The sequence below is a fragment of the Gallus gallus genome, chromosome 10 (assembly GCF_016699485.2).
Source record: "Gallus gallus isolate bGalGal1 chromosome 10, bGalGal1.mat.broiler.GRCg7b, whole genome shotgun sequence".
In the NCBI taxonomy this organism is placed as follows: Eukaryota; Metazoa; Chordata; class Aves; order Galliformes; family Phasianidae; genus Gallus; species Gallus gallus.
In genome coordinates, this window is record NC_052541.1 from 3176586 (window position 1) to 3199285 (window position 22700).

At 45.4% G+C, this 22700-nt stretch overlaps 1 protein-coding gene across 2 annotated transcripts in view; it reads right to left on the bottom strand.

The window, feature by feature from the left end:
- Positions 1 to 22700, bottom strand: part of PSTPIP1 (proline-serine-threonine phosphatase interacting protein 1) — a 57785-nt gene that overhangs the window by 21551 nt on the left and 13534 nt on the right. For both annotated transcript variants that reach the window (XM_015279028.4, XM_025154128.3), the window contains exons 4-11: positions 20131 to 20205; positions 10069 to 10103; positions 8889 to 8995; positions 6954 to 7016; positions 5797 to 5895; positions 3899 to 3944; positions 3044 to 3123; positions 298 to 396 (exon numbers count right to left, since the gene is read on the bottom strand). In XM_015279028.4, the coding sequence (XP_015134514.2) occupies positions 298 to 396; positions 3044 to 3123; positions 3899 to 3944; positions 5797 to 5895; positions 6954 to 7016; positions 8889 to 8995; positions 10069 to 10103; positions 20131 to 20205 (604 nt within the window). The remainder of the gene's footprint in view (positions 1 to 297; positions 397 to 3043; positions 3124 to 3898; positions 3945 to 5796; positions 5896 to 6953; positions 7017 to 8888; positions 8996 to 10068; positions 10104 to 20130; positions 20206 to 22700) is intronic.

Sequence of the window (22700 nt, forward strand, 5' to 3'; positions counted from 1 at the left end):
GCTTGTACTCAGCTGAGCAACCTGGTATTTGGAGGCACTACCCAACAAAAGAAGGGGAGGAGGCATCAATGTCATCAGACACATGTGCCACAGATTATCTAAATCCATGCATCTGTTTTGCATCTGGGGAAGAAGGAATGAGAATGATTGAGAAGACTGTCCCTTCGTGGAACGTGCCAGAGCTGCACAACAGCCAGTTTGGTAGCACATGCAGAGAAGGTCAGGCTAGTGCTGTGCTTCCAAAGGACTCCTGCAGTTTGTCCTTCACATGTGAAGCTCCCCGACAGCGGTCCCTACCTCATCGTCCTTCACGCACTGCATAGAGAGCTGGTTGCAGTGAACCCACAGCGAGTTCCGGAGGATGGTGATGCGGTCACACTCCTGGAGCTGAAAAACCTGAAGCCAAAGAGATGTGAAGTAGTGTCATGTTAGTTGTATTGCAGGCAGTGACAGTTCTTAAACCTGCAAACCATCTTGAAAGCGCCTTTACAGAGGACAGCTCTTCAGCTACTGGAGAAACTCTACGTACTTGCTTGTGCTCAAGGGGTTTTTAACGTTATTGCTAAGAATTAATTATGTTTTGCAGACAAGAGGGGGGAGGAAAAAAAAAGAAGGCAGAGAAAAGGAATCAGTATCTGGGTTTGAATGCTGCCAAGTTCAGAGTGAGGGTCCTGCTTGCCCATTGCACTGAAATCTTCAAGTGTAGCAGATTGCTGTCATGCGGGGTTGTATTTGTGCTGAAGATAAAGCCAGAAATATCCATCTCTGCATTTCTAAAATGTCTTTCCAGACTTCCTCTTTGGAACTATTTGGGGCTTTCTGAGGTTGCAGTTGCTCATTTCTAAGGTTATTTTCAGGGTAAAGGTAAGGCATTTTTTTCGTCTCTCTACTCTCTCCCTCATCTGTCTAATTTACTAATGTTGTACACCTTACTGGATTTGCAGAGAGTGAAAGGGAAAAAACAGGATAAATATGCACTGAGATGGGGGAAGAGGCAGATAAACTTTCTCTGAAAGCTTTAGAAATTGTTTTTTGTTGTTTTATTTAAGTTCCAGTGTTAGAAGTAGAACATCAGTTTTTGGTTTTCTATGAGGTGTGAAAAGCTCAGATGCTTCCAGCCATCTGTTTCCATCTCCATTTGCTAGTAATTATGTCCAGAACACCACAAATGTATACAGTATTCAGCAGAATACTTGGGTGTGCTGCCTGCCATTGAATATCTTAAAGATGAAGAGAGTCAATCAAGGGAGAGCCAGCTGGTGTTGGGACCGGTTTCTGAGAGAAACAGCTTATTAAGAGAACTGATGGGTAGGGGAATTAGTAGTTTGCTGTCCATGCAGAATATGTCCATGCCTATGGACAGAGCCTACCCCCCAGGGGCTGTTCTCAACTGGGAATCTTCCAGGTAAATGATGCCCTTGCAGGATATGCAGCTCATCAAAGAGAGGAACAGATTGACTTGGGGTTTGTCAAACCTTTTACATATTGCAGCTGCATGCTGTGTTAGGCGCATCCCTTGTCACACAAGCTGATGGCACAAGCCTGCTTGTGAACCTGGGCTGCTTGTGCCAAGGAGCACAGCCTGGCCTCACAATGAAGCTTGTCCCAGTGCTTGTACTTGCTAGCCAGGACTTTCAGGCTATGAATGTCCCATGCTTAGCTACAGACCTCAGCGCTTCCAGCTTTTGTGCTGTGCAGACAGAAGTTTGGGATCTTAAGCTGATTTTTTCTATCAGTTAGCAGTTTCAAAGGTCTCATGTAATCTACTCATTCTACCTACAAGCACTTCTTAAAGGAGGAGTTAGAAGTGCCATTCCTTCATGAGTGGCTGTTGGAGCTAGGCAGTGGGCAGGCCGCAAGCTCTGTGGGTTATAATGAATTTAGCCATGTGGGAGAAAGAGTTTTCCAGGCCGTGGAATGTTTTGCTTGTTTACTGGCTTTTTAAGAAGGGGAAATTGTGCATCTTGGGGAAAATTGAGGTTTGGCAAAGTTTCCATAGAAAGTTTGCTGTGACAGCCGTGGGACTTTCCCAGTGCTCCCAGATAGGGAATATTTAAGAGGAAACAAAGAACAAGAAAGCTATTTTATATAGGAGCAAAACCTGAAAGAAGTAAACATAGCAAAACCATACTTCAGCAGATGGACAATGTATCTGAAGGATCGTTATAACCGAGCGTGTGTCTGACCTGGATGTCAACCAGTTCCTGTGAGCTGGCGTGCAAACCTTAGAAACCAAGTGCAAATCTCCTTGTCCATAACAGAAACAAACCTCCCCCAGCCACCATCTGACACTGGAAGATTAGCCCTTGGCAGGGAGCAAGCGTTCTTGCAGGTGAATGTAACATGCTATGTGAAATGTACAGGCTACCCAGAACCTTTGTTTGCTCTACAATAATGCTACAATACATTTTTGCTTAGTGTGAAAATTTTTCTTTTAATCTCCTTTAAACTTGTGATATTTAACAAACAAAAATCAAAGGAGCAAAAGCTGTCCTGCATTAGACCAAGAAGCCATTCTGGAAACTTCTTGCAAGACATAATTTGGAGGGAATGTTTGTTTGTTTTTAATGGACTGATTTAGTGCTTCTTGTTTCCATTCTGAAATTCATCTTTTACAAGTGAATTTTCGTATATTCCTGTTAATCCTCTACTGAAACTACATTCTGACAGAAAGCAGTTGAGAAACAATCTTGGCTATGATAGAGGATCATCATTAGAGCTTGCATCTTAAGTTGCATTGTAGGTGAGAGCTGGCAAGAAATGCAACTAGATTGTACCAGTTCATATATTGCTCCATTTCTCACTCCTCTGCACTTATTCCCTTCCTGTATATTTACTTACACGTGCTGAACAAACAAGAAACGTGGAAGTGAGGCAGCTAGTAACTATGTCTGAATCTGCTCTAGATTTTGTAGTGTTCTTGCAAAGACTCAGTGTAAAGCAAACAGCAAAACCCTTGAGATAATATTTGAGGACCTAGACGGATATCTGTAAGTAGAATAAAAGAGCACACAAATATATTGCTGTAAAAGTCAATGTTTACCTCACAGGTTTTAATATGTGCCTCTTCCCACTCTGTCCTGGCCTTATCCAGCTGTTCAATGTTCTGTTTGTACACATTCTCTGTAAATACAGACACACACACAATAGAAACCCAACAAGTTAGGCAAGAAAAATGATACAGTCTTCCTCTTTTTCCTCCCATTGGGATTTTGCTGTGGCTCTTACTCTGTCAGGCCTGAAATAAGTCATGAGAATGTGTGAGCATATATACATACACACACACACACACACATATATATAATCCCCACATATATATATAATATATGTAAATAAGACATTAAGAGCACAGGCCACGTCCATCCTTTGGCTCAGCCAGTCAGGTAAACATGCAATGTAGTAAACTTCAGTATGAGCAGTGAGTGCCAAGCCTGAGCTCATGAACCAGCCCAGAGATTTGCCAGCATTGTCCTTTTGGACAAAACGCCTATATTGTGTTTCTGGCTGAAGGATGTAACCATGCTGCTGTGCTCATGCACAGGTGACCCAGGGACTGTATATCTGGTTTAGGTTGGCCTGGGACAATGAGTGTCATTGTGCTTTCAAACTTGCTTCAAGAAGAGCTTTTTTTTTTCCTGAGTGAAGTCTTTAAAGATGGTCTGCTGTAAAATCTTTAATGACAGCTTGAGACTAGCATGTCCATAAGTGTGAAAATAAGTGTAGCTGACAGACAGGCTTGCTTTTCTGTTCACTGTAGTGTCTTTGGGTAGATGACTTCAGGAAACCTGACTTCAAACACGGCTAGCCCACTTGATTTGATTGATGCTCTCAAAATTAGCATGCTGGTAGATCTTTGCTGAGGGGGAAAAAATCAGTTCTGTTGCAAATAGAGTATCACCTGCTTCATGTGCTGCATCTCTGCATTGCTTGGCTTTGTTCTGACTCTGAAACAGGAAAAGAAAGAAACACTTCAAATTAATTTCTACCCGTATGTTTTGTTCCTGGCACAGGTTCTGCTGCTTTCCTTCCTTTCCCCTTATAGGGTTAAAGCTCTAAGTGCAAACAGTTCTTGGCTGCTTCACCTTTAGAATCATAGAACCGTTCATGTTGGAAAAGACCTTTTAAGATCAACGAGTCCAACCATCTGCTCTGTTGAGCATGTGCTATGGAGAAGGAGGGAGCAGAATTTCACAGGTGTAGACATAAGTCCACTGACTGCAGGGGAAATCTGGCAGCTTATATCATTCTATCTGGGGATCCCTTCTGTAGGAGCATAGTGCTAGCATGCTCCAGCCTGAAGCCTGTGTCTGCTGTCCAGGTTATTTTCTAGAGAGTCCAAAGTGCTTTTCCAATAGATATTTATAAGCAGAAATGTCAGTTAAAAATATTCATCTTCCAAGCTCCTCGTGCAATGCATACATGACAGGAATACAGCCTTTAAAATACTTTGTGAATGCCAGACTATTTCCCATAACAACTCAGAAGACTAAAAGCTGAATTCACTCTAAGCAGGGTTTTTTGGGTTTTTTTTTTTAATCTGCAGCTTCTAACAAATGAAAATAAGCACGTTATTGACAGCTCTGTACTCCCAGGTCTTTCTGCACAGATGGTGATGACAGTACATTAATGCACAGCTCTAGAAATCAGTACCACAAATTCTTCCCTTCTGCCCTTCAAAGCAATGCTCAGGTAGGGGTTCTCATGACCATATTCCTCCTCACAGCTGGCTGGAAAATGTGTAGTAAACTGGAAACATCAGCTTCATTCTTATTTTCTTCCTGGCCCAAATTGTTTGCAAGTGCTGAGCAGAATTAAACAGCTGGCATTTCTTGTGAGATGCCTCTGTGCATTTCAATTGTGCTGGCGTGTGTGGAAGTAATGGCAAGGAAGTGCCCTGGGATTCTTCTGCGTGAAAGGAGCTGGGTCAGATTTTGATGCCACTGAAGTTACTGAGAGTTCTGGCATGATTGCAGTAGGGCCAAGATTTCATCCCCCCCTTTTTATAGCAAAGCTGGAAGGTTTAATTCATCAAAGATTAGGGAGCGAGGGAAATAAAATGTGAACTTGTGATGCTGTTTTTAGAGTCTCCTTCCCCCCACTCCTTGAGATGATTTTTGATCCTTTTTGCTTACACTGCACTGATTTTATCGAGCCAAAGGGAGTTCATTTATTTTGTTTTCTCCATCTGTTCCGCTGTAAAATGTTCCCATTAAAAGTTAGCGAATTGTCAGCTACAAGTATCAGAAGATGCAATGAAGGACAGCAGTGCCTTAATTTCCAATGATTTATTTTTGAGTTGGTAAATTTAGATGAAATTAAACTAAGCATAAGGAGAAAAATGTAGAGAAAAAGATGCATTTTAATGTAAGATACTCTGCCTACTAAATGTAAGCAACCAAAAGGCGAAGCTAGCTGCGTGACATACAGCTGACTTGCTTCTTTCTTATGAATGATTTTGGAGAAAAATCTCATTCAGATTGCTTTCAGGACTTATAAAGCAGTCAGGTCATAGCCTGGGATAAAGAAAGCTAATGGAATAACTCAGTCCCTCCCTTGGCCCACTAGAGGATGAGATCAGGGATGGCAAGCCCAATGGAGTGGTGTGTGAAGGAAGGCCTGCTTGGGAAGGTGCTTCATTCCCATTTTGATTCTAAGGGGTTAATTAGAAGGGAAAACAACGACCCCTGGAATCCCATGGAATGGGCTGTTCAATTGTGTTCTGTTGAACCTGGGAAAAGGAAAAACAGCTCACTCCCTTTTAAGCATCTGCTGAGTAGGTCCTTCTGTCTGAGGTACCTTTTCTGTTTGCTTCTGGTTGCCTGAAGCGCTCATCCGCTCAAAGGACTGCTCGGCCTCATCCGCCTCCTTGCACTTCTGTTCGTAGCTCTTCTTTGACTGTATCCAATTGAAATGAAATCACATGTGAGGCTTTGGGTTAGGGAACAAGGCTGGGCTGTCTCAAAGCTCCTAGAAGCTGGAGTTGCTCATCAACAGTCTGGGGGAACAAACCAGTACCCAAGTTTTGGCTAAGGAAAGAATTCCCCATGACACCAGGAAGAGATGCTAATTAAGCATTGCACTGAAAAGTTGTAGCAGGGAGGTGGGCAGCGTGAATCAGACCCCTTCCTTACAGCCTTGAATTTCTTTGCTGTGTATAAGTGCCCAGGTGGTTACTGCCATGGGTGTTCTGTGCAGATGCAGCATGGGCACTGTTGGTACATCCAGTGCAAAGAGACCAAGTTAGAGCCAAAGTTTCCCAATGTGCCAGTGAGGACAGGTTGTCATTTCCACAGCGTGGCTTGGATTGCCAGGTGGCTGACCCAGCATTCCAAGCTGTGAGACAGAGCCAACCCCACATAGGTAGTAGTCTCAGTAGAGTTCTCATAAGCAAAAGGTATCTTTATTTGCACCAGAAGAACTCCCTGTCTTAGAATGATGCTGCATGTAAGCACAAATAGTTAGTACAATTCCAGCTGTAGCACTGACAGGTCTGCAACTGCTCTTCTTTAGAGGCAGCTGCCCATTGGAAGCCAAACCCAGCTGTTGCAATTCCTGTACCTGCAAACCTCCCTGCTGGAGAGGTTTCCTTCTGTTTACAAGGCTCAATTTTTAAAATTATTTTCATAGACAGGAAAATGTTTTCTCCTATAGGTATCCTTGTCTAAAAAGAATCAAATCCCATCTGAACTGTTTGGATTGATGCTAATTCCACATTTAGCTTTCTGAGTGTTCTGGGAGGCTTCAGTGGGTGATGCAGGGAAGGTTAGCTCCCTCCTTCCAGGAGTCCCATCCTCTCTCACACAAACACACTCTTGTGCCATTAGAACACACACACACACACACACACACACACACACGCACTCCTGACCTTTCTTCACGTGGTACAGATTTCACCCTGTCTCAAGCTGGAGTGAGTTTGCACTGAGGAATGTGCAGAAAACCTCGTTGCTTACCTCCATTGTTTTCTTATAATGGGACAACTTGCTCTTTTGCATGCGCTCCATCGCAGCCTCATACTGTAAGAAACACACAGGAGTGTGAGCATTTCTTTCTTTGGACTTTTCCCCCTTGCCTGCTGGCAGGATCAGGAAAGGCTTTGGCAGAGTCCCTCTGCAAGTCACATGCCTGTGCAAAAAATGACTTCACTCTGCTTTTGTAATTGACAGGCTTCTCAGTGACACAGAGACCATCAGTGTATCAGGTAAAAAAAATAATAATCCAAGATAATTCTGCTTCAGCGCTTTCCATTAATAGCAGAGAGGATGTAGGCCTTAATTTTCTCCCTCCCTCACCCTTCCTTTTTTTTTTTTTTAACCTTAAGGAGATTAAATAGTGTAACACCCATCAGTGCCCATCAGCTCTGGTAGCAGAGCTCATTGCTGGTCCAAGAGCTCGATCTCACATCTTTGCAGACCAAACCACAGTCTCACCCATGTGACCAGGAGTAATTGTCCATTTTGAACTCAAACAGTGCCCGTGTGATTTATATTTCATTGCTTCTGGCAAATCTACGCTCTATGCAATTTGATTTCCACAACATAATCTGGTCAACATTGAAAAGATGGTGCTGGATTTTCTTTTATAGCTTTAAGTCTGTTATGCCCAGCCTTGTGTGACCATGAGATATGCTCCTATTTGGCAGGGCATGGGTTTCTTCAGTGGGACTTCTGGTCCTTTGATCTTTACATTCAAGCAAAGCTCCCTCTGGGGTCACCCAGAAGCGTGCTTGACGTCAGGCTCATAGCACAGTCCTGATGGCAGCTGCAGCAGAGCCAGCACAAATACAGAACAGTGTTATGTGACATCTCCAAAAATGCTGACACCTTCCAATATGTCTGATGTTGACTTCCTCATAGCCACATGCTGAAGGAGAAAACAGCTTGCAATGGGTCCCAAGACTCCAAAGGAGTTTTGACCATTTTTTCCAGGCCCCTATAACAGTTTCCATTTGAGTTCTAGACTTATTGTTTTCAGCAGGAAGAGGCCTCTCTCTTTGCAGATCCTAGTGATGAGGTGGGCACGAGGGAGACAAATGCTGATGACTGGGTGCACGCTGTCTTTGCATGTGTGATTTGCTGTGCACTTCAAATCTCAGTAGCAGCACTGGTTTTACCCCCTCCTATTCAGAGTTCTGTGCTGCTCCACGCTCCTGTGTGTCTGGGTTGTAGATGTGAGAATGTTGCTGCATGGACATTGCTCATACACATTTACCTTTGTTTAAAATTGTCCAAGGTCAGGGTATTTGATTGCACTGTTCCCTCAATCACTGCTTTCAGTGATATCAGCTCTTTGTCTTCAAGCGCATGGAACCAGAGGTGTAAGAATGACCACTTGTCTCCACTGAGAGCTTTTTTTTTTTTATCTTTCTGAGGATTTGGAGCCAAATGAGACCACAGAGCATGAGATAGCTTTGAACATACTCTGAATTTTACTGCACGGCATCAACTTGATGCTATTCCAAGTATTCGGCATATGTACTGCATTCTGCCTAACAGTCCTTTCTCTTCTATGATTTTAGATGCTTATGTTATCTCTTTATTTTAGTGCATGTCAGAGATCATGCAGGATCATGCCAAAGCAATGCAATTAGCAAGGATATAAAAAAGAGTAAAGGATGGATTAAGTTCTTACATGAATAAGAATAGCATCAGCAGTTACAGCAGAGGCAGTAAAAGTGACTAAAGCCTCTGTCTCTGGAGTTCAGAGCATTACTTAATTTCTAGCTGGGATTAGAAAGAGGCTTTCTTCCACAGTCCAGTGCATGGAGAGAGAAGGGTACTCTGGGCACATTTCATCATCTTTTGCAGTATTCACAGCCTATGGCTGAAGAGAGGCCATCAGAATGGACCGCTGACCCAATCTGTATCAAAGACTGGCTAGTTCCTCACCTTTTTCCTTTGCTCCTTCTGCCTTTCTCGGAACTCCTCTATTCCTTTCAGTTCATCCTTCAGCATTCCTGCCAGCTGGATGTGAGAGTTTCCAACGCTTTCAATTTCTAAAGCAGATCAGAATTCACGTGCAGTCAGTGGAAAGGACTTTAAAGGTAAAGTCATATTTTTCAGGAGATATTTCTAAGATCTGGCTGCTGTGTACAACTTGCTCCAAACAAAGCAGCCTTCAGCAAAGAAGTACATGTGGAGACACGGGGGGTTTGACATTGCTGAGGGTGCTCACAACCTGAATAGGGCCTACTGAAGGTCCTTTCAGTGCTCTCAAGTGATGTGGACAAGGCCCCTTGCTGCAGAATTGGAGCACCCGCTCAGAGCAGCTTTAGCAAGTGTAGGATCTCCCTGCATTTCTTCCTAGCCCCATTTACTCCAGGTACAGGTGTTGTGTGCTGGGGGAGGACCTCCACTGTCCCTCTGGTGTCTGCCTTCCCTCCACTACGCTCTCTCTGCTCATGGGAACTGCTTGCCACTTGCCTCCAGCCTTGCACGAACGTCAGCAGGGGAGCTTGCAAGCTGAGAGTTTCCAATGGTCAGCTAAGATGGATTGCATTTCAGACCATCTGACTGATGCTGTTTGAAGTGGCTGGCAGCTTCTCTGCATTTGTCAGCCTTGGCTCTGAAATGAAGTCCTGCACTTTCCAAAACCATTGAGCTTCCCCCTTCCAGGCTCTAAAAGTACCTTAATTCACCAGCTGCTTCTAAAAGAGTGCTTTTGTTATCTAAACAGCAGGCACCAGTACCCAGATAACACTGTCCTATTGGCTATGACAGTGTGAAAGGTTTTAACTCTGCCCTGGGTGCCTTTGGAAAGCATCCTATGTGGATGTTAGTGTCTTGTGGAGGAGGGAACAGAGCTGGTATTTTGCAGCTTGATCTGGACAAAAATAACTTGAGGAGAAAGCCATTTTCTGCCCCTCTGGGGGCTGGGTTCAGTGCCCAGGCTTGGAAGAGGATGTGAGTGAGTGAATGTACTTTCCCCCCACCTTCCATGCCTAGATACAGGAACAGACTGGGACAGAAAGGTTAACGATATAAGGGGGAGAGGATGAAAGAGCCCAGAGAGTGCCAACACAGTGTGTCTGCCTGAACCTGGGTCACAAAGCAAGATATGAATACTTACGTTGCTTGAGCTTCTCAAATGCTGCCTTCAGTGTGCTGGGAGATAAAAACAAGAGTGCTTCATTAGCACAGGCTTCTAAGGATGGGTTGGGAATCTAGAGGCAAAACTTTCCCTCCCAGCCAAAAGATCCACATAGAAATACAGCTCTTAACAGCCTTGCAATAAAAATTGACCGTGCTAAGAGACGAAAAAACATCAACCTGTTACCATACGAAATGCAATAAAATGCTCCACGAAGCAAGGAATTGCAGAACTCCTTATGCTCGCCCTGTTTTTTTAATCTGTATTTGTAACTGTGAACGTTCTGTTCTTGCACCTTGCCAATGGATGCAAGTCAAGTGAGTGAAATAAAGACGGTCAAGGGAAATTGGGCTTCGGAGCGCTAGCCTGCAGAGAAAGCAGCCCCACCCTCCGTGGTAAACGCAGCACCGGCAGTCGCTTCCTCCTTGCTCACCCTTGCAGCTGGAGCAGCAGCCTCCCTGCTGCGCTTTCCTAGCACCCCCGCGTGGTGCGGCTCGCTCGCCTTTAGGAGATACAGCACGGGGAGCTGGGGGAGCTGATGTTCCCAGCGTGAATGTGTGCTGTAAAATCAGCGCTCAGCACTGGGCTGTGATGTACAGCCTGGAGAGGAGCAAACACTGATGCGGTGCCGCTCACCTGGATGGCGGTGCACAGCTAAGGCAGCGTAGCGTTGCAGGAGGACATGAAGGGGTAATTATAGTTCACTTGATGTCCTGGCTTTTTGCAATGCAAAGTCCTTTTTAAGAAGGCAGCATGAAGACCAGCAGAGAGGCAATGGGAAAGGAAAGAGCGCAGTTTGTGAGAGTCACTTTCAATGTAACGATCAGCTCTAGCTCCTGGCTGGTAGGCTGGAAAGGGTGTCTGCATGCACATAAGCCAATATTATGCTGTGAATTGGAGGTTTTTCAGACCTCTTCAGGCCCCAGGCTGTACGGTTCCCTGAGGGAAAACGTTCTGCAGAGAGTCCCTGACTTCCCCAGGTGGGAGTCTGGGCAAAAACCCTCCAAGATCTCCTTGGCTGAACCACAGCTATTAGGGGAGCCCAGAAGAAGATGTGTGTCTTCTCGGCCATGTGCAGATGGGCGGGGAAATCCTGCATCTCTTGGCCTGCTCCAGGAGACTTAGGAGATGCATGGAGGATACAAATGGGTTAATTTAAGATGGACATCTTTTTCCTAACGGTAGCCTGGAATCCCACGTGGTCAGGCATAAGTAAAGTGCTCAGGTGATGGGAAAGAGTGGATCTCTCCTCAGCAATAACTGCCCTGTGGTCCACTTCCAAATCTTTGCTTTCAACAAGTGAACATGAGTGTTCATCTACCTGTTGGGCTCCTGCAGCATCTTCTCAAGGACATATGGATAAAATCCAGTTGTTTGTGTGACTAGTCATTTAATCATTTTGAAGCTTCATTCACCTTTTCTTCTGTACCCTGGTTTGCATAAAAGGAGTCTAGCATGAAACTTGAAACAATTTTCTCAATATAAAGGGGGAAAAAAAAAAAAGGATTCATTCCAAATCCTTTAATTAAAAGGTCTAGATAAGTAACAAGTTGGATATCAGCAGCTGAATTAGCTTTGTTCCCCCTACTTAAAACCTCCAATGGATTATTTTGAAAAATTAAATATACACATGAAATAAAATTAGCTTTAAGTGTGGACTTTCCAGTGGGAGGTGGGGAATGTGCTAGCAGCATCATCCCAGAAATAAGTAAATACTGAAATGTTCAGAGCAGAGGGCACTTGCAAACCACACATACTAATTTACGTGCCGTGTTCATCTGTTTTTCCCAGAGATTTTTTCATCAGCGTTGGTGATTCAGGTTATACCAAGACTGACAGAGCTGCTGTAATGCATACTGAAAAACATCTCATCCTCAGTACGTATCAAGGACAAAAGCAGTTTGTTGCTTTTCTGTCATTGTTTCCAGGCATCAGGGATAACAGAGTAGTGATCTTAAGCTATCCATGAAGCTTTACTTATTTTTTGTTGGCTCTCTGTAAGCATTAATCTGTCTTCTGGGACAACAATGCATCTGGCTATGAGCTGGAGAGATACCTGCCTCATGCACGGTCTTTAATTGCTAATTCAGAAAGCTCTGCTCTCTTGCTCCCAGTCTGAGATCCAGCCAGCCAGTTCCCCAGCTGCTGCTTAGGGTAAGGCCACAGTCTGCAGGTAGATTGGAATAGACTTAAGCCATTTCCTCCCTTATTTTTATAAACATTTTCTGAAATCAATCAGATCCCTTATCCCTATGGAGCCGAGAGGGGTAGCAGATATGTCACTGTGCCTAGTTACGTGTGCAGGAGGGTAAGCAAATCACATCTTGACCCACAGAACCAGCAGGTGCTCCTTTATGACTGCTGGGCTGCAGGGGCGTGCTGGCTGCAGCAGCAGTTCTGTAGGTGTGTCGCTCTCAGGGACACTTGTATGCAATGTCTTGTCCTTCCAGCACGTGATGCTGCTTAGCACTGTGGCAGTCTGTTGTTGTACCTCTCTGGCCAAACTGGAAAACCTGGGGGTTGAAAATAACTCGAGGAAAGCTGCAGTTCGCCTCTTCTCCTCCTTAAATTCCTCACTTCTGGTGTTCCTGTGACAATTCAAAGCACTCCAGCTACAGACATCACAGCCCTTGCTTTGGGCGGCCCTGCATGCGGGCTCCTGCAGGTGTCACAGTGAATTTACACGACTTCACCGTGCATGTTTGTTAAGGCTTCCCCTCGGACGTTTAAAGATTGCATTTGTTAAAACGAGTTTCAGATACAGACAGTGTTGCCGCTGAATCTGGAACGACGGGGAGCAGACAGAGCCGGAGCAGCAGGCAGCCTGCAGCAACTCCTGGTGGGTTTTGCCATCTAGCGGCTGAAACGTTCTTCGTTTGCTGCAGGATCTCCTTACCCAACCGCCGGGGAATGGAGATGTTGGTGTAAGATATGCGCGTTTCGGTGCTTGTCTTTTCAAGTGGAGAGGGAGGAGGAGGCCGGCAGGGCTTTGAGAGGAGCTGGGGAGCCAAGGCGGGGTCCAGAGAGTAGAAGCTCATTACAAGAAACCTCTTTGTTCACTATTCTAGCTCTGTAGATTTCAAAGCACTTTCCAAACTGGACTTGCCCAAATGTACCTGGGAACCCAGGCTCTCGGGCACTGGCCACAAGTCCCTGCAGGAGAGGATGCTGGGGCTGCCAGGGAGTGTGCTGCAATGGGATGGTGGGGCTCTGCTGTCCTCTTCACAGCCACGAGAGGCTGAAGTGATGGCACCAGAGGTGCAGGTAGCAGAGCTGTCGGTGATGGCGCTCAGCTCACAGACGCGCTCACTATGTACGCTTTGCACCACTTATTTGTGCCACTGTAGGCTCGATGGTTTGGGTGGGTTTTGTCTGTATTTTGCCTCCTCCCTCAACTTGAGGCTGGTGTGAGTAATTCATAGAGCCCCTTTACGTTCTGACACAGGAAGATAAAGCATAGGCTCTTCTAACCGGAAAACCACAGCTCTTTTTAAATTTCCTTTTTTTTTTTTTTTTTGCAATCTCTGCTCGGTGAATAGAAGTGGAAAATAACTCCACCTTCTTTTAAAACAAGACCATCTTCTTTTCTGCAAGGTTTCGTGTTAACACCAGTATGATCTACGCTGCTCTGTTCTTAGGGTAACATTTTTAACATTCTTTCTGAAGCTGGGAGAAGTCTCTGCCAGATGAAGTTCACAGAGCAGTTTCCAGCAGTCCTGTTCCAGCTCTGCCTCTGGTAGCATAGCTTAGCTCCTGACAAAGCGCTTCTGAAGCCAATGTGCTGCCAGTCCCCACTGAGGCCACAGTTAACATCTCTATTTCCTCCCGCCAGATAGTGTAGACCCAACCTGACATTATTGACGCTACTTTCTGTAAAGCCCAATGGTGGTAGCACGGTGTGGAGAAACAAAGGCAGCAGTATCTGCTCTCCATTACTCTGTACTCGATCTCTGCACTGGGTGTATATGTGGAGGGTGATGGTTTGCTTCTAGGCAGGAAGATAACAACTTGCTCCCAAGTCCTGGGCAGGCACGTAGCAGAGTGCTGCACACAAGAACCCTGTCTGCCATCGGTTAGTGGAGGTGTGGTGCAAGCAAGGAACTCATTTTTGCCTAGTGTTTTCTTGTTCTCTGAGGAGTTATGAGCAGAAATGCAAAGCCACTCAGTGCAACTGGAAAGACTTGTGTGCAGGTCAGCTGGGTGTGATGGCTAAGCCACCTGTGGAGGAGGAAAGGCACGGGCAGCACTTTGCTGTGTCCCCTGCAGTCCAGGAGTCGGTCTGTCTATGAGTTAGTTACAGCAAGGCACTACTGTGAGTCATGTCAGCCACCGTGCAGCAGGCTGAGCTCTGTGTAGGCTTGGATGGAGCTTATCTTTTGTGAAAACAGCACCAAACATGCAGGGTTCCTCTGGTGCTGCAGTGTGTCTGTGTGCATGTTTTTCATTTGCTGCTTACTTGAGTACTTTCACATGAGTGTCAGAAATAGAAGCAGCCCCTAACTGACTGGAAATGGGGCTGCATCATTCTCAGGGCTGGTTTCTGTACTAATCACACCAGACTTTGCTGGGACAAGGGTGCAAATCAGAACCCTTATGACTCCAGGATTATCTATGGCATTCAAACCAATGAATTAAAAACATCAAAACAACTCAGGTACTTTAACATAGAACTAAATTTCCTCATCTCCTGGAAAGAGAGCAGCACAGCTCAAAACCACTTGTCCTCGACAGTGGTGAGCTTATCTAGCTTGGGTTTGATAAGAACTGAGCAGAGGCTTAGGTCTTTCGTGTACATGCTTGGATTTGTTTTCACAGCATCCGGAAAGTTCATAGCACACATGTGAGTGTATAAACCCTGTACAGCTTCAAAACATTTGATTGGAAAGTATCTAACGACAGAAGAATGTGACCTTCCAAAATGATTTTTAGCCTCGGTTCAAAAATGCTTGCTTTGTGAGAATAGTACAGATGTTTCTGTGTATTACATGACAGACACCCTATATTTATACACAGGAAGCAGCAGCCTGGCATTTTGTTACAGATGCCCTCACCTCGTGTTCTCTGAAATTGCAGAGAAGGGCAGAGCAGGAACAAGCTTGAAGGAACTGCCCTTTCCCGAGCTCTGAAGGAGATGTTAGTGCAAAAGAAGGAATGAAAAACGGAGGAAAACATATACATAAGAAGAGACAAGCAGGGCAAATGACAAATATAGCTGTTGTCAGACTAGGCAGAATTTAACCAGCTCCTGCATGTTTACATCAGTTGTTTCACAGAGGAGACGGGTTCCCAGAGGCTCTGTTTCAGCTGAAGCAGAGGACGTGCGTGCAAACTGGGCTCTGTAGTATATTTTTTTCTCATATTTTTCTGCTGAAGAGTTGCCCAAAGCTGTTGCACAGAAATGCCCAGTCACCTTGCAGGATGTATCCTATCAAAGGCGTGAGCTCTGCTGAGAGTTATCTGCTGTGTGTCAAGGCGTCGCAGATTTGGTCCCTGTTTATAACTCAGCTGAAAACCCCACTTTCTGTGCATCCTATCCCACGTGTGCAGCGCTGAATATGGAGACTACAGAAATATATGGCAGTTTAAGCACTGTAATGTGTAGGTCCCTCTCACTCATTGGCTATGGGTGTAACCTGGCCTTTGCTGAGAAAATAGGGCTGTAGCTTTGTAATCATCTTTTTCGTAATTTGTTTAATAATTAGAGACTATGAAATATTGATTCATATATGTGTGTGTGTGTCTCTGCATACAAGCTAAAAAAGTGGGTTAACAGGGCTTTAAACTTAACATCAAGTAGAAATGAAGTAATTTGAATGCCTGCTGTAGGGGCCCTGCTTTATAGGGGCGGTTGGAGTCAACGATCTCTAGAGGTCCCTTCCAGCCCCTACACTTCTGTGATTCTGTGGTTCTCTCCTTTAGCCCTGCGCTCCAATAGATGAGGCCTATTTCAGGGTAGCATCCATCACTCTGCTGTGGTCCCCACACCTTGCCCGCACCTCAGGGACTGCCCTGTCCCCTCCCAGGTCTGACCCACTGCAGTGTTTCATCTGCACGGAGGTTGCATGGCAATGCCTCCAGGTACTTGCTCTCCTCCAGCCCTTTCACTCCCAAGTTACCCATATCCCTGTATATAGCATGCATCTGCAGCTGTGCTGGGACGCCCAGCAGAAGCAGCCAGCCTTTTCCTTCCTTTGATGAGGTTATGCTGCTCAGTGTGTTTGTAAGGCCCCAAAGGAGTGGGACTGCAGCATACCAGTACAGACATGCCCCAAGAAACCCCACTGACAAGATGCTAAACTGCCTCTGTAAGGATTGTCTCATCCAGCATAACAAGTGTGTTGGGCACGCGAGAAATGAACACAAAAAGAGGCCCTTAATGGGCAAATGCATTGCTTTGCTGTAAGACTCAGTGGCTGCTAACACGTTTTAGGGATCTAAGAACAAGATACGAGAAAGCTCCACTGTGGGCTATTTAATACAAAGCTGCTGCTGGTTTGGCAGCCTCTGACCCACCAGGCGTTAAGATTATTTAGGAGAAATGTTTTGTGGATCTGGTGTTGAGGACAAGATACTTGGCTGAACAGATTTTGATCTAAGCTGGAGAGACCCTTCTTGCAGTATTTCACGTAGATTTAAATGTGTGCGTCCTTCTGTGTCTTGAAGTGAACTTGCCAGGACTTTCAGCAAATGCTAAGTTAGACCCATGCTGCATGGCAAAAGAGGATTTCTCCCTTTCCTATGGGAAGTAGCTTCTACCAGCTGCAGTGCTCGAGGCAACAGCAAGCAGGCGGAATGCATACAATTGCTTGAATTAGGCTGTGCTACTGAGTGATGGTGTGCCTTGGCTGTTAGGCAGCCCTTTCAGGGAACTTTCATTTCTTGTGCTGGAAGCTGCAGTGTTTGTTTTGCCATGCCCATGGAAACTGGCATTAACTTGTTTTAGAAGCACTGCCTTTGATTTATTTGAAAGAAAGAAGGGGGAAAAAATGGTTGTGGTGGCACATCTCCCTCTCTGACTTTGCTTTGATAGTAACCTCTCTCTAGCTGTAGGCTAATCTTAGCCATTTCCTATGCTGGTGTTAAAAGAGCAGCGAGGACCTGACAGAAGAGAATTGCAGGCTCAGAGCCGTGTCCCCATCATTCTAGTGCTGAGAGCTCCGCAGGGGCTCTTTCACTGCGTTGTTTCACTGCTGAATGGGCAGTAACACAGTAACACCGTCCCACTGCATTGCTGGCCTGCGCTGAGCACCAGCAGTGCGAGGCCCTGAGGGGTCGGTCCCTACCAGAGGAGCTCGCTGCCGAGGCCCCGTGTCCTCATAGGGCACACGCAGGGCAGTCAGAAGGGTATCTTCTGTACCACCCAGCCTGTGATGCTGCTGGGAGAGCAAACAGTGGGCAGTATACGAGATGGAAACCCAACGCGCATTGTCTGTCGCCTGTGCTTTTCTCATTGCTGCCGTTACGTTTCCATTACGTGGCCATAGTGTGGGTTTGCTGCAGAGGCTTTGCCCCACACAAGGGCTGCTGTGCCACTCGGCTTTGTGCCACTTCTCTCCTGCCCTGCTTTCCCTAACCGTGCTGGAATGATGGGAGGGTTCTGGAGCTGATTCATTGGCTTGTTTATAACGTGCTAAACAGAATTAATTGGCCTTGCAGTTGTTTCTCTTAGGTCTTCTGTGTGTTTTCTGACACTCGAAGTTTATGGGCGGTTGGTGGGGATGGATGATCTTCCTTTCCTTTATCAGCCTTTTAGAAGGGTACCGGCACCTTCCTGATATTAAGAGCTACTGGAGTGTGAAATGATTTCCCGGGAGAAGTGACAGAATGCCTTAGCAACAGAGATATTTAAAAGATGACTGAATTTCAGACCAGAGGATAATTTTGCATTAGCAAGGAAATGAGTAAGTGATCTAAAATGAGTAATTCTTGCTCCTCTGTGATCCATTGCATGGCACAGAGTGTTCTGCAAAATGTTCTGCAAAAAATAAGAAGAAAAAAAGAAAAAAAAATGGAAGCTACTTTTTTCCTGTTGATTGCCAAGCGTGAGTTTTAGGGACTAATACCTGCACAACACCTTAGTTAGACTTCATCTGAGAAGGAAACATAGAGATGTGAAAGTCCTTGTTCAGCCTGCCAGCTGTCTGTAAAACTACTGGCATTCAGTGTGCTATTCAGTAGTGGGAGCCATGTAAGGGGGAAGCACTGGGGTAATATGTGGGACAGCTGTAGGACAGGCCTTCCAAGCTTTTCTTTTTGGTTTTTCTTTAAAGGTTGTACCTAAGTTCCCTCCCTCTGGTCTCTCTGAAGGACCATCCTTGGGAGCAGTATTGGTGTCAGTCACACGTGTGATCCAAATAATTTTTGACACCAGGTCAAAAATTCCAAGGCATCAAACCAAATAGCTCATTTCCATGAATATTTCCAGCCCCAAAGAGATCCATTTTTTTTTTCCTGATTGTAAAGCACTGACTCTGGACAAATGTCATTCACTGTGCAACTCCAGAGGGATGCTGAATGACGGAAAGCCAAGTGTGCTCCCTTTGCTTCAGACATAAGCAGTGAGACACTTGCTGTGAGAGTAAAAGAATAATCTGCCCAATGGTGGCCACTACCCAGACCAGGCATGGCGTTACTGAGACATAGCAAATCAGCTCTGCAATGTGCTTTGTCGGTATATGCAGCCTTCTATCTACGCCAAGCTATAAAGCTTGGATCAGAGCGGATCTGGGCTTGGTTCCAAACTTCCTCCAACTTCAGGGGAGCATGGATTAATATCCAGTCCTGGGGCTTGGCTCTGCCTATGAATCAATCTACTGTAACTCCTTAGGAAAAGTCAGACCTGTGAGTTATCCACTAAGTCACAGAATAGAGCAGCCAAAGCTCTGTGTCTGAACGTGTTTCCTTTACCTGCCCTTAACAGCCAGTAAATAAATCCAGGTGGAGCCTTTTGGTAATCCTGGATTGCTAATCTGAGCATTTGCTTTGGACGGAAACCACCCGTTCTTAACCTGCTCTTTTAATTTCCTTTTCTCTGATTAAGTCTCTGAAGTGAGACAGCAGGAAGGTGCAAGTTTTCCCCAGCAGCCTTTGATAGGGTTCTTGTTGTACCCTAAAACACACTTTGAAGCAAGGCAGAGATGGAGCAGTGAGAGACTTGCCTGTGCTCTGGACCTGAGCCTCAGCACTCCCCATTACCAGGCCTTTGGATCAGTGCGACAGCTTTCCTGCCACTCTGGATGTGTCACCAAATTGATAGCAAGTGCTAAGGGGATTGCCTACAGCTTGCGTGTCCTGATGGTGAAAAGGTTTGAGGTCAAGTTTCTCAATAAGATATGAGCAGGAAACTGTGCTTACGCTGACAGGGAGTGATAAATAGGTGTGAAAAGGAGATGATAATGAAGAAATGAGATATAGGGCAGATGAGGGATCAATAAAGCTGTTTTGTTTAGATTGAGGTCTCTTTCAGGCCTGTCTTCTGTGACCCCAAATATTCATCCTTTTCCACCTTATTACTGTATTATTACTTGTTACATTAATGACAAATACGTCTCATTATTGCTGCTACCATCAGTAATAGCAGCAGTTTATCAGCAGTGTTTATTAACTTAAATTCTGTGCCAACATAAGTCTTCCCCTCCCTACACAATTTAAGTGTCATCTAAACTAGTAGTGCTTGAGACAGTTAGCTCTGCTGCAGCCTGTCAGGGTTTACTAAGCATCCCAGACCTGCCAACCCACCATCCTAAGCTTTTACTAACAGCTTCCTTGTCCTTTCTCCCTGCTACTCTGCTATCTTTCAGAAGCTGTTAGCAACGCTGAAATGAATTTGCTTTTTTTCCAGCCAAGACCTATTGGCAATTCCCAAAGGAGATATTCCAAGTCCTGCTCTGAAGATCTGTGGTGGTTCCCCATTTTTCCTGCAAAGCATTGGGCAACTCATTTATGTGAGCAGCTCATGACCCAGTCCATAGGCAGAATGCAGCTGTTTGATATTGTTTCCAACACAAACGCGTTAGTACCAAAAATAGCAGAATTCCTTACTTGACTTCTGTTTGTCCTCCTGCTTTTCGGGCAATTTGAACCAGCTCCTTCCCGTACCTCTCTTCTGCTTGAGCTCTGTGAAAAGAAAAACTTTCTCAGTTTCTCCTAGTGGTAGCAGCATCGTGTTTACAAAGCTCTTGTAATTGCATCTGAGGTAGGAAATATAAGAAATAGCGTTTCTTTATTTCCTCTATCTTCATTTTCTCTGTCTCTTCTATTCCAGTGCTAGCAGTTACCTCTAAAATATTTCTGCTGAGCTATTTCTAGAAGAAACGAGGGAATACAAATGCTCATCCACATGGCTTTGACCAGGCTGTGGATTCAGCTAGAAGATGATGCGTAAAGAGAAATGTAATGAAGATGCTCAGGAACCTCATTTGCAGAGGAAAGCTAAAATGTGATGGCTGACATGATGGCCAAAGTGAAAGCTGGAAGGGAAGGAAGAGTTGGGTGCCAAAGGACCTCTTTAAAGAGAGGTTGTGAGTAAGTGGGAGGTGGGAGCAGTAGGAAAACACTGGGAACATGAGATGCCTTCTTGAGTAGCTGCATGGAGGCAGAGGGGGAAGTAGCCGTGCTGGTTATAAGGTGAGGCCCATCGGTTTTGGGATGGGGGTGGGATGACAATGTGGTGCAATGCCTCACCTAATGGGGAACTGTAACTCATGACTCAGGACAGTGGTTCTGTTTCTATGGTTAATAAAAAAATACAATGATTTCTTGGCTGCTTTCCCCTCCCCCAGCTCTAGAAGAAGTTTCTCATCTCTGTTTGAAAAAAGATGTTTTTTTCATAATATGTTCTAAAACCTGTGTGTAAGGCCAGGGCAAAACTGAGTTTTCAGCCTTTTTGCCTTTTTATAGCTGCTGAATACTGTCGAATGGCCAACAGCAGATAACAGTGTGGTTAGGATGATTATTATCCTAAGTTTTGCTTAAGGTAAGTCCAGTTCTCAGGAGGGATTTTGAAGCGTTCCATAGGCTGTTGAGCCTGCGACTGGGCACCTTGGGGAGGCCTGTTATTCGTTCAAGAAAGGAATTGCTACGCAGGCATCACAAGTGAAAGCCGTGCAGTCCCGCTGCTTTGTTCTCATATCTGCCTTCCTGCTCAGCCACTGAGCTTGATAACTGCTATAGACTGAGCTCAAGCAGTTTGTTTGGGATGGGACTTCTGGTACCGCCGCAGGGAGGCTGTTTGGGCGCATCTCTGTTTGAGAGCATCTGGCTGCACCTTTGGATGTCCTTCTGTGTGTGTGACACTTTGCTTGCAGCCAGCCAGCTTGTGGGCTGGTGGTTCTGGTGAAGTCTCACATGCAGGTCTGCAGCTTTGTTTGCAGCTTTGTACGCAGCTTTGTATGCAGCATTTTGAGGCAAATAGCACAGTCAGTCCCAGCTCTTGCAAAACCATTGTGTCAAATCTTACTCAGACCTCACCCCAGGCTGTGGTAGCTTAAGGTCAGGTGGGTCTGGCAGGCCGCTGACAACATCTTTGCACATCTTGGTGCTCTCTTTCCCACTTTCTGGTGCTCTTGCACACAGCTTTTGGGTTTCCCTGCAACAACCAACAGCTGAACATATTTTGCTTTAAATCTAGGGCTTTGTTGTGAAATATGACCTCTTTCTCAGAGTCCAAGCTCTTCAGCTCTCAGCTGGATCAGGCAGGGGTATTTGTGAACAAAGGTAATTGATCGGGGTGGGAAGCTGAAGTGTGAATACAGCCGGGGCAGAGGTGCCAGCACTCAGGGCAGCTGCTGCAGGGGCCCTTGTTGAAGTTCAGGCACCGAACCCATGACACAGACAGCGGGCCCATGTACGTTAACCACAGTGGTTTGGGGTTGTACAAACACTCATGGAAACACTTGTTCTTGCAGCGTTCAGATCTGCAAAATGACTCTAAATGAATCTTTTCTCCTTTGTGGAAAGCCCTCTCTTGCCTCCACCACAAAGCAGGAAGAACCTCATCCTGCAGCTCGCAGAAAAGCCTCTGATACGTTTTGAACCACAGGCAATTGTGGCATCAGATGTGTGCTGCAGTGCAGAGCCCGCCCGAAGCCTGCAATGCAATTCTGATTTCTGTAAGTTATGAGTCACAGAGGAGCTATTTTAAGCAGATAAAGTGAAGCTACCGGCAGGCTGATGTGACTTCAGGACACTGTGACATGTGGCAATAAAATATGCTTCCACTGGTGATCAAGAAAAGCAATTCAAATAGCTTTGGATTTTGATGGGAAACTCTTCACTCTCCGAAATAATGAATTTTCAGTTTGACAGCTCACATCCCCGTGAAAGTTCCAGTGCTTGAAAAGTAGCCTCTAGAAAAGCAACCTAAAACCAGAAAACTGGATGGGGGCAGCGTGGGAGGAAAAAGGAGGCTGTGGCTGGGGAAGGCAGAGCGAAATCCATATGGAGACAGGATCACCTGCTGAATATATCTAATTCATAGTGTGGGGGCTTTCTAACAGGTCATACACGAGTTATGTGCCTCACACTGCACATCAGTACTGTTGAAACTCAGCCACTTTAAAACAGAACCAAATCCAAATCTTTTTTGTAAGCCATAATTACAAAAATGAATG